We start from the raw sequence: 12524 nt of genomic DNA, 5'->3' as shown, positions 1-12524 counted from the left end.
AGAAGTTGGTAGATACACTAAAAAAATCAGTCTTGTGTCTTCTCTGAATATTGAAAAGGTACCTTTTAACAAGCTTAAACTTCAAAATACATAACTGCCTTTATTTGGCAATGTGGTTCATACTAGAAAAATTAAATTTGTTACCATGACAATTTTTTTCATTCGATGCCTTAGGAAAATACTACTTCATGTCAGCAGAAAACAATAATATCTTGATTGAAAAGAAATAATCATTTATGCCTGAACACTCATGTGTTTCTTAGTAGTTCTATCCTACTGATAGGGCCCCATGTAAGGTGAAAAAAGTCTGGCTTAAGTAGCAGCCATACTGAAAGGCTTGTATGGGAGTGCGTGTTTGATAAAAAATTTCTGGAAACTGTGCCAGCCAGAAGCACTTTTTCACTCTGTAGGATGGTATATGAATGATTACAAGTGATTAAACTGCTCTCAGCACTTTAAGAACTTCCACATTTTGTTTGCAGTATTACTTGCTAGCCAAATGTAATTAAAAATAATACTGTATTCTTGCTTTTTGTTACTGAATTTTATTAGAAATGGGAGAGAACCTGAACCTTCTAAATACAAGAGGTTATCCCAGTGCACTTTTATACAAGAGCTATGGGAAGAATCAATTGCATAGGAAATCTGGATTTGTGATCTCACGTTCCCTTTTTCTAAAAAAAATGTCTAGCCTCATGGCTATTTTTTCATATTAGATTGTTTTCATTTGATGGCAGTAGACAACAAAACTTGTCAGAATGTATTGTTTACAATCTCATGATATGTAGAAAAATACTAGATGCTTTTTGGGTAACAGTTTGCATGCCAAAAGGCTTGTATTTTTTATGTTTAGCATCTTTTGGTAGACATAAAATGTTTACTGCAATATTAGAAAATGTATTTTTTATAAAAGGCTTCTTGTATCTGGGAAGCTGATACTCAGAAGAAATTTGTGGTGACATGATGGAGAGTGTATCTGTTTTTGTTAATTCTAAGTTCGCGGCATGTTGCTTATGTTAAAATAAGCATGGCAGAAGGTCAGGAAGAAAGATTAGCTATTTGCCTTGTCCCTGTTGGTCAGCGCTAGGCAAGGCAGAACAATCTGGACAGAAAAAATCCCCCCAAAACCCAACCCCCAAACAATGGCACATGCCCAGCTGGGACAGCTGGAGGGCTGCCTACCGAAGGCAAGCCTAGAGGAGAGAAAACAGCAACCCAGGACCTATAGCATCAGCAGGTATTCGGTATGACCTTGCGAAATGACAGAATCTCTTTACATTGGGAAACAAAAGGAGTTTTTCTTGGTTTGCTGTGACTCTGCAGGCACCACAGTTAGTGTACGGAGAGCTCTCTCTAAGTATAAGATCAGTCTTGCAAGAAGGATTGGTTTATAAATTCCTTTATTTGTGATTAGACTCGACTTTGAATTACATAGATTTTTGTCTCCAAGTAGAGTGTTTTATTTTGATGTCTGTTCTATTAAGATGTAAGTTTAGACATGAAATTCTTCTGTATTTTTGGTGCACCGACTGCAAAGACAAGCTGCAGAAAAGTGGGCAGCTCAAGGTCTGGTTACAGTGGGTTTTCCCTGTCATGGAAAGGCTGGCAGTTACTTATTAATTTTGAATTTAGAGCATAAATTAGCACAGACTGCAAGAGTGTGCAGGAGGTAATACTTGGTATGTGACCACATGATGAAAATGTGTTGGCGCATAACAGAGGTGTTAGGAAATTGAGAGTTTAAAGACAGAAGGTAGGAATTGGCAAAGGGTGAACACACATGGGAAACAGGTCAGTGTGATTAACAGTATCTTCTTAAAACGAGCATTTCCGAAAAGCTGGGATTGGGAGGCTGCCCAATTACGATCTTTGAAAAAAAACCACCTCTTAACTGCTCTATAACTTTACAAGTCTTGTAATCATCTGGGTAGGACCACACTTAAGAGACTAAAGTTAAGTCATTCTCTGCTTAAGGTTTGTGTAGCTGAGGTGTTTCTGTGACAGGGTAGACTCACTTGGGTTTAATATTGTGATCTTCAGAGTGTGATCTTCATTTATGGGCCAAGTACTCTGTTTCAGCTGTATTACGCCAATTGTGTCTTGAATATATTTAGCCTCTTACAAGATTGTGGTCTTGAGGGAGCAAGAAGCATATAGTGACCACCACTACTAGAAATGAAAATGGAAGAAGCTGCTTGTATGAGAGCAGTGTGCTCAGAAGAAGAGGAAAAATGCATCAGGATTGATGACTTGCTTTGTGAGATTTTAATGGAAGCATTAGTTTGTTCAATTTGAGGAGCTGATAGATAGATGCTCTGGGTGGTAAAGATACTTTTTGCGAACAGAATTTTGGATGTCAGTTACAGTGTCTGAATGCTGGTTTCTTTTTCCTCTGCAGTGATCTAGAAAAAAACAATATCACAAGAATCACAAAGACGGACTTCACAGGACTGAAGAATCTCCGCGTCTTGTGAGTATAACACAAAACTTACCTTTCTTTAAAAGACTATTTTGGGGTGCTAGTACTAAGAATGTCCATAATTCTAGAGATCAAATGCTAGTAATTTCTGCACGTTATTCAGTTATTAGTAGTATCTTAAACCAGGCAACTGGAACTGTTTGTGATGTGAGTCAGTTAATTTTATTTTCATGCTAAAGTCTGAATGTCGTTTCAGAGCTATTTGATTGTTTGTGCTTCTCACTGCCTTTTAATAAACACTGTGGTGAAAATTCTGCTGCACTTTACAATCACTTGTGCATAAATCAATTATTCTGAAACACTAGCAAACAAGACTTTCAGAATTTGGTTGCTTTAAGGTACAGTCCCATTAATAGCACTTTTGCAGAAGATGAAGCAGAACTTGATTAAGGATACCCGTGGAAGTTGGACACAAGGAAACCTGTGATATTTTTTTAGTCTAATTTGAAGTAGTAAAAAAATTCTAGATGGTGCTGTCTCTTGATTTGGAAGGATCAATCAGGTGCTTAACTGTACTTCTAAATGAGCCTTGAACATCAAAAGGGGAAACAGTCTGTAGCACTAGTCATTCCCTTTTTTCTTGTTTTCTCTTCTATGAACCTCAAATAACACCATTAATTTAGTGATGAAAATTAGGATTACTTCACAGATATTTATTGTAGTCATACATAGAGCTTTTTTTTTTTTTCTTAAGAAAATAATCTTGGGTTAAAAGACCAAGATATAGATTCTGGAACTGTTTCATTCCTTTCAGGAAAAGTTGGAGGTTCTTTCTGTTTAAAGTGAATTCATTTTTCCTCTTGAAATTGCTCTAATGCTGTCTGAATTACATTAGGTAGTTTAGATCCCTTTCACATCAACATAGAAGCAGACCTAGATATCGAGGCCTCTTGCAGAAATATTGTGAGGATCTGGTATTTGCCTTGTGGAAATTAAGTTAATTGCATTCATTTTATATGTAAAATCGAATATATAGCTTTAAATTGGGTGTATATGGGGGGTGGGGTGGGGGGCAAAAAAAAAAGCCAGACAAGAGAACCAAATAGCTTTGAATGTACTGTACTGAGCTAGTTGAGGTTGTGCTCCTGGGTTCTTAAGTGTTTCTGGAGCTCTTGTTTCAAGTTCACTGTTGGTTTCTGTTTCCCTGGCCCTGTATGTGGGCACTGAGCGCTACGGTAGCGATGCGAGGTTCTCCGTGAGAAACATTGCCATGTCAGTGGGGAAATTGTACCTATGTGTAGAGCTGTATGTTTAAAAGCAGTGGCCAAGACGTTTTTATTGAAAATGTTTCTGAAATGTGAAAAAAGGTATTTATTGATGTTAACAGTAACCAATGGTAAAGTTCAGTTTCTAATTTTACTTTGGAAAAAAAAATTATCTAGTTCTGTTTCTCAAGTGCCATTTATGCAATAGTGACTGCATTCTGTGTGTGCCATCTAGTTCATAGCAGTATTTTACTAAACTGTTGCACTTAATTCCAAGTTTTAGTGACTAAAATAAAAACTGACCTTGAGTTGGTCCCAGCACTGACGGAGGCAGGTTGGTTTTCTCACTCCGTTCACCCCTTTTTCTGAAACAAGCAGCTGTCAGAAGTTAAGGAACATGCAAGTATTGTCACCAGCACCCCCCTGAAAATTCCTTTCTGTAATTCTTAAGGCTGCCCCCTGCAGTCAGTGTTTTCCTTGGAGTATATTCTAAGATAAGTCTTTAAAACTGCAACTGTTGAAGTTACGACCGCTTAGTTGATAATTCAATCAATATATTTATTGAATCCTGCTGATGAAAGGGCAAGTCTTTTCTCCTGCTACCTTAATACTTTCAAACAAGTGGTCATATACGCAGAAAACATTCCAAATCTATTGGAAGACTTTCATTGCTCTGGTTTCTCTCATCTCTAGTAGTGGAGTCATTTAGATTTCCTTGGCTCCCATCCCAACTGTCAATACCATTTTAGAAATCTATTAAAATACATGTACTATACTATCATTAATGTCAGCAGTTGGTTTGCTTTGGTTGGGTTTTTATGGTGTCAGACATTGCCTAATGCCGCTGCAGTCATTTACACTGAATGCCCTTAACAATAAGCAAAATATGCAACTGCTGTCTTTATGTAATTTTTTTTTTTCTGTGTTCAGTACAGGTTTATGTAACTTGTTTGTTCAGCCTTTGAGTAGTGAGGAGAAGTAGTCAGGATTAAAACCAGAATACATCTATTAAAAAAAATAAAAATTCTATTGGTTTTGTCTTCCAACTTAGGAAGACCGTCTGAAACTCAAGACATGCCATTTCATTGTTTAACATACTAATTTTTGTTGATTGTTGCATATTTCCCTGTTCTACATGTTCCCCTTCTGGTGATGTTTGAAGTTTTCCTTGTTTTACTTGATGCAGCTTTTTTTACTTTGTGCACTTCTGCTCTCTAGAAGTCCTTCAGATTTTTCTTTGCTTACTCTTATGGTCTCTTCATGATTCTGGCTATTCTACATTGCTGACACCCTATTCTTTCCACTTTTTTTTCCCTCCATGGGTGAGGGGGGCATAGTGGGAAGCACAGAAGTGTGAAGCCTGTCCCAGAGTTCCTAGAAAGTTGGTGTAGTCCTGTTTTCAGACATCAGAGTGAAGACAACAAGCAAGTGATAGAACAGTACAACAGAAGAAAACTTCCAGTATCAAACTGACACCACACTTTGTGCACCTTGTCCTTTTAACTTATCCCTTATAACTTCACCTTTTTTCCTTTTCCTCATGCAGTTTTTCCTCCCCCTGCTTTTAGGAATGTGCCTCTCTGGTTCACGTTTGGGTTTTTAAAATTTATTTTTTTTAAATCTTCATATGTGGTCTTAGCTGTGGAATACTCTTGCTGTCTGTTTTCTCAACCACTGTCCAACTGAACAGCTCTGAGCATCCTCATAGGATGGAGCGTGAGCAGTGGCTGTTAAGAACAGGCAATACTAGTGCTTTTTCACTAGTTAGTCTTGGCTGAGCCCAAACTTACCGTCTGTTAAGTTCTTCCTTTCCATGTTTTAGCTAAAGCCACATAAAATGTTCAGAGAGCCTGGAGATTTAGTCCAAGTGTCTAAGTGCTCTTACAGAAGCAGAACATGGGTGTGTGCTGGAGCACAGCACTGAGAGAGGGAAAAGGTCTGCTTAGGCTGGGCTATTGGTGTCTCTGTTCCTTGGCTTCTACTTTACCTACAGAGAGCATTTCTGCCATGTAAATGAATAGTTGTTTCCTGCACAGAGTAAATCAAAGAGAAGTCATTCTCCATTGCTTATAACTTCTCCTAGTCTCGGTCTCAGGGGATGAATAAAAGCAGGGTTGGACACAGCAGAAGCCTGGGACTTCTCCCTTGTGTTCCCGCACTGTTGTACAGCGGGACTCCATACAGTTGTCGCAGCTGCCGTAGCTGTATTTCTGGAGGGATTCAACTCCTTTGGATTCCTTACAAATGGTTTACTCTAGAACAAGTCTGAAATCTTTGCAGAACGTCAAGGCTGGACAAAAAAATATGTTGACATTGAGTGGGTTCTTGCTATGGGCTGTAGGAGTCAGTTATCTCAATTACATTACAAAAAGCGAGAGTAATATACTAAGAGTGTAACCTCTCAGCATGTTTATGATTATAAAAGTTCAGGTACAAAAATGTTTACTAAATCTCGTGGTCAGGAAGCAATTTTTGAATCATTTTCCAGTTAGTGACCGATTCTGTCCAGATTTTTTAATAATAATCTCTTAATTATAACTGTTATTGGTACTTCTGTGAAAAGCAATTTTGTAGCCTATGTGAAGAAAAGCAGGGAAGCTCTTTTATTCTGTTGTCTTAAAATTAACTGATATTTTTGGAATTGCAGACACTTGGAAGAAAATCAGATTAGCGTGATAGAACGTGGAGCATTTCAGGACCTAAAACAACTTGAACGGCTGTAAGTATCTCTATTTATATACTGATGGAAAATCTACATTTTTTTTCTACCTCGCTGTTAATGGTAATTCATAATATTTCATGTGTATAAAATTAACTTCCTTTAAGAAAGAGTGGTGGGTATCTACCTAAATTAAAGTATACTTTTAAACACAGTTGAATTTATATTTCATGATAGCTAATGCTCGAAAGAAAATGTACAGTTGCTTGCCAAGAAAATAGAACTGTCAGTGACACCAGAATCCTCATAACATTATCAAAAGGACGTTATCTGGGCAACTCTTAAAACTGATTTGTAGGTGAAAAAAAATTTGCTTATAATAGTCTTACATTATAATATATTTTTTACATATTTGGTTATATATATATAAATACACACATACATATATATATATATAAATCCATGCTAGTGGAAGTTGCCGGTGTCTCCTTTGAGAACCACAGTATTTCTACAACTGCCTTTAGACTTAATTTTCTGATTAGCTTAATTTCCTTTAAAGTTGTATAATGCCACTGATAGCAGTGGATTCCAGGATATCACGCAAGACTTAGTGGAAAAAAGACTGTGGATTTCCTTTGCTTTTGATAGCATTAAAGTCATTGTTTTTTGAAAAGGGTGAATATAAGATACCTCTTAATCCAAAATCCAATTTATAGAAAATTACTGGCCCTCCATGAGTATAGGCTTATATATCAAAAAGTACAAAAGTAATCCTATATCCAATTGCTCCTCCTTAGTTGGGTGTACTGGTTAGCATTATCGTAAAGCTAGGTTAATTCTATCCACTTATGGTGGGAGCAGAACAAAATCTCTGTAATACTGAAATACTTCTGGGAATTATTCTTTCTTAGAGGTAAGTGACTAGAACAAAATTGCAAGCTGGTTTGGAATGCCTGGTTGTTAAGTGGAGAAGCAGGGGTTTTATGTTTGAATGTTAACTTGGTTATCTGCAAGGCATTAGTTGTAGGACTTGATGCTTTCTAATTGATATTTTCTAAAGCCGTTTCAAGAGTTAAGTTCCCGCTAGCAATTGTTCAAGGGAAGTTTGGAGTATTGAGCATATGCCGTACTAAAACTGTTTCAGATGATCTCAGGATCAGATTTGCATTGAAGTTGTTTAACTAGTGCGCTGAACTTTTAAAATCAGTTTACTCAGGATTTTTGTCTTGAATTACAAAAGCTCCATTTATGGCAATAAGGGAGATGAGTTAAGTTCTGCTTATAACCCATTTTTACCTATATTCAATTAGAAAACACATTCAGGAAAGAGTTTTGCCATATCTGATTTATTTCACACTTCTTGTGCAGTAAAAAAATATAATCAGATTAATTTTCCAAAATTAACCATAGCTTAATACTGCAAAAGAGTTTGTTCATGTTGCAGCTCACCTTTGAGAGTCATTATCCTAGCTGCTAAGTCTTCGTTTTAAGCTCATTTTATGTGTGTGCATGTGTGTGTACAAATAAATCTTTCTCATCTATTTAGATAAAGATAGATTTAGTTGGACTATGGAATGAGTTTGAAAACAATCTGGGAGAAGGGCAAGCTATTAGTAACCAGAAAGCGTCACCTCGGTTTGCTGTTTTTCTGTACAGCCTGCTCTGTTAGCAAATGACCATAATGTATTTTGTGAAACCCAAAGTTAGGAAATATGATACCTTTAATAGTGTCTCTTTAAGTGTGTGATGTTTGAAAGCCTTTTTATTCTTCTCCCCCCTCCCTCTCCGTGCAAACTTTTAACTTGGCCTGTTAAACGTACTGCATCTCTGCTTCTCTTTTAGGATTGCTGTCATTAAAATATTTCCTAAATTAATGTAGTATGAAAGGGAGGCCTGGAAACTTACAACTTTTTGGTATTTTAGCTTAAATCATTTTTAGAACAAAACTATAAATCTGGTTGGTTTCGTGGGGGTTTTTTTTTGGGTTTTTTTTGCTATGAGTCAGTAGGCTTTGGAGAATGAACTGTGGAAAGTTTGGCATAACTTATAAAGGCTAAATTGCAACATTTTAGGTAATATTAAAGCTATTTTATTAAGTATTGTCAAACATAGCAAAATGTTAATGAAGAAAGCATGCTGGCTGGATTTTAAAAAACTGGCTTTTTTCCATTTAATTTCTTTCAAATAACAAATAAAAATTGCTTATATTGCTTCAATTTTGGAATAATGTTCTTTTTTGATCTATTGAAGTGAATGCAAAAGCAATCATTTACTTCTTTTTAAACAAAGCAGCTGCATTGGTTCAGACTTTAAAAAACAGGAGTAATTTCTCTTTCTGGCAAAATACCATATAGAAAGGTCTTTCATTCAAAGTAACTGTGGAAGTATATTGTTCCACTCCCCACCCCATGGTAATCATTCAAAGGGCATAACCTGAAGTGAATATTATTTTAGCTCAATGTATATTCACTTGTTTGGCTATTTGAAGCAAGTCCATTGTTATTAACTGAGTACATTAGTGGAACTTTGTTTGAAATGTCCTGGATAACCATCTAATAAATTTTAAATAAAATATCTGTGAAGATGTTAGACGCTGCTGCCGAAAGCACCATGATGATGGCTCTCTAGTTGCTTGGATTTTTCTCTCAGTTTTAAGATTTTTTTTATATATATATTAGTGTGTGTGTGTGTGAGATTGATGCTCACAATTCCAATGGAGCATCTACAGGCATTATTTAGATATAGAGCAGGATATTGTAAAAATTGTATATTAAATTAATAAAAGTTGGGCAATATCAGTTGAAGGAAGCACGTAATGCAAAGTACGTTAAAATGGCAGACAGTACAAAGCTGAGAAATGAAGTGATGGTAGATGGTAGAAGCCACTTACTACTTTGGCCTGTTTGTACTCAGCTTTCCCAAATATACAGGAATTGTAACCATTGGCTTTTAATAAAATTCAGTGTGTTTTATTATAAGTTGTCCAGCTGAATCCTAAGATTTGGAATTCTTGAGAATGTCTAGTGGTGCTCACCATAGTGGAAAACCAGAAATTATTCTAGTGGGTTTATTCCAATAAGTTTCTATAGTTTTATCCCAAAACATAAAGATTAGTTGTGAGGTAGCTGACCGTAAAAGGTCAAGCAGTTAAGAGACAACATTAATATATATCTATGTAGCTAATTGGTCACAGAGCGTACTGCCTTCTACTTGTTGCACTGTTGTTGAGTGTCAGGCAAATCAGCAGTGCTCATATGCAGTGTAACAGGGGAAAGGCTGTAGAGCCTGTGTGACAGTGTGACTTGTATGTCTGAGGTGCTAGCACCACCTCGGTGTGTCGCCTGTCAGGCTTGTTAGCTTCTCCCGGGCTTCTCTAGCTATCACCTTTCCTCTAGCTCTGAAGTGCTTCTTTCCAAAAAATACTACTAATTGATGTTGAGTGATTTGAGGATTTGCAGGGCAGCATGCATCTGTTCAATAAGCATGTAAAAAGCTATGGAAAAGTTCTGCTACAACTTGAAAGTGCCAGTTGTAAATTTTGATAGGTCTGCCCTTCTTGCCAGTAGCAGGGTAACAGTTTCAGATCAACACCTGTGCTTGTTGATGTACGGAAGGTTTCAGAAACCAAAGTTCTTTTTTTCTAGTTGCTTTCTGCAGTTTTTTCCTAATAGTTAACTGCAAAAGGTCTGACCTTCATCCTCTTTCCTGGTGGTTTTTTTTTTCTCTCTTTTTTCCACTGTGGTTTGAAGTAGCGTGCATATGGCCATACAAACACAAAGCTATACTGGCACAATGTATTATACCCAAATTTATTTTGGATTTTAGCATTTCACCTGTATGCTTTGCTATTAACACAGCATATGATTTTAAGAGAAAATTATTATGAAATTTCATGTGCAAAGAGGATCAAAAACAAAGAAGCATAGTAGTGGGCCTAAAAGATGAACCAAAATTTCTTCTAGAGACAGATATACATTACACATTTATGTGAAAAATGAAGCAGGATATCAGACACCAACCAATCCTGACTTTTTCCACAGCCATCTGCCAGAAATTGTCACGTAACTGTATTATCTTCAAAAGAATGGACTTTGGCTGATGGCTCGTTCTTTCTACTCAAATTAGCGTCTTTAGCTAGCATAAAAGATCTCAACATCTGAAAACACTAAAAATGTGTTTTTGTTGTTTAGAGGAGGGGGGAAAAATGTGTAAGCATGGCCAAATCAAATCTTTTCAAAGTCGGGAAAAAGAATTAGTTTTTGGGGAAAAAAACCAAAACACAAAACACCCCAAAACAAAACCAACGAAAAATCTACGATCCAGATTTTAACCCTAGCGTATACATGTATGAGTTTGGTCTTGTGGGTGCCAGGACAGAGGTCAAAATAGAATATTTTTTTTTTTTTTTATCTTCAACTGCAGAGATGCTACTGTGCATTGAGTCTTTGTAAGTAGCTTCCTAAATGCTTCATTAAGGTATTAAAGTATGCTTATTTGGCATAGTGTACTGTAAAATTGCTATAAGTGACCAAAGATGCTATGGAGAAGAATAAATTTTTATGTGATGCTTCACAATCTGGATTTCATAAATGGAGATTGAACAGGCTTTAAATAAATCATGTAATACAAAAAGCATCTTCCATAATTAACATGCTGAGTGGAAAGATTGCTAAGTGCTTCAGAGTAGTGGGCAAAATAATAAAAGCGTTGGACAATTCTTTGCTGTTGTAAACAAAAGCTTATTGCAAATCTTTGGCAGCATGGACAAATCTATAGTGTTTAGGCAAGGCTTGCAGTGTGTGCAGTTTAGATGTTTTTCTGGAACTGCAAACACTAAACGTTTATGAAGCCATGTAGATTTGTAAGTATGCAAGACAGTTTGAATATAAACTTCCAGAAAAAAAGCTTTATTGTTTTGTGTCTCCATTTCCCTATGACATTATGAATAACATATCTAATCTAATTGGAAATCGGCAATCATAAAACGCTTATCTGGAAATGCTGGAGATCAAAGACACACTAAAATGGATTTAGACCTGTGATCTGACATGTAATCACTTTCATTACTTGCATACTTCCTTCTTCCTTTTCAAGCTACCACGCCCGAGTTGGTGGAGTACCAGGTTTGCTACCAAACTCCCCAAGAACAGGCGGTGCTTTAGGACAGAGAAACGATAACCTTTTGCCTGTATTCTGCTACCAAGCCAGCTCTTCACAGTTGGCCTTCCCCGTCTGCGGAGGGTGGGAATGGTCAGTTGTGGCTGCTAGAGTCACCCTGAGGCTATGGTGTCTTTGCATTTCAGAGGGGTGCATTTCTTTGCATTCAAACCAAAGGTGGTAGCATCCCCGGTTCACTCCTGAGAAACTGGGTGTAGCATCTGCCAAGTCTTCAGTTACTGTTTCACACTGGGCAAAAATACTGCTGCAGCAACCCCCCATCGGCAGGGCCAGATGAACCTGTGCTGCCTAATCCCAGACCACAGCCTGTGTTGGTGATGTGATCTTTTGTAAATGGGGGAAACCAGTTTCTAAAAGAGACCAGCTGTAAATTTAACCACTCTCTGTGAGAGCTGGCAAAGAATATAAAACAAATGAAATTCAGTTCGTGACACTTTCGGGTGTGTTCTTGTTCTCCTGATTTGAAGAATAGTTCTGGTGCTGCCTGCACCTGTGAACTAGCAGTATGAAGTTCCTTACTGCATTGGCTGATGACTGAAAGTTCAAGTAATATTTTTTCATGTTGGGTTAACATTTAATTAATATTATTAATACTGTTTGTCCCATATATTCTGAGAAATTATTCTAGTTAAAAAAAAAAAAAAACAAACCAAAACCAAAAAGGAATTCTATAACCAATGTCTGAAAAAGTAGTCTTTTTTTTACCTTGCATTTTCAAGCTTAGCATTGCCTTTCCAATGAGTGTCCGTGTGACTGTTTACATTGTGAGAAGTCCAGTGTGATGAGCTAGAATGTTTTTGGTGTGCATACCTGAAGGAGTGCTTTTGGTTTTACTCCCGTGTGTCAATGGGGCAGTCATGGAGAATGGAGCATGCCGTACCACAGAATCTTCCAAGTATTATTTGAGTCACTTCCATTCCTTTTTACTCTCTAGTTTGGGGTGTGGCCAAGGCTTCCTTTTCTGAAGGAATCTCTCATAAAGTATGTAGGAAAATTATGCATT

At 37.0% G+C, this 12524-nt stretch overlaps 1 protein-coding gene across 1 annotated transcript in view; it reads left to right on the top strand.

Moving 5' to 3' along the window:
• Window positions 1-12524, top strand: part of SLIT3 (slit guidance ligand 3) — a 530317-nt gene that overhangs the window by 19874 nt on the left and 497919 nt on the right. Inside the window, exons 3-4 of the mRNA XM_040604595.1 lie at window positions 2399-2470; window positions 6332-6403. Of these exons, the coding sequence (XP_040460529.1) occupies window positions 2399-2470; window positions 6332-6403 (144 nt within the window). The remainder of the gene's footprint in view (window positions 1-2398; window positions 2471-6331; window positions 6404-12524) is intronic.

Source organism: Falco naumanni, chromosome 8, assembly GCF_017639655.2.
Source record: "Falco naumanni isolate bFalNau1 chromosome 8, bFalNau1.pat, whole genome shotgun sequence".
Lineage (NCBI taxonomy): Eukaryota > Metazoa > Chordata > Aves > Falconiformes > Falconidae > Falco > Falco naumanni.
Note: the sequence above shows the minus strand (reverse complement) of the source record. Positions and strands in the feature narration are given on the sequence as shown.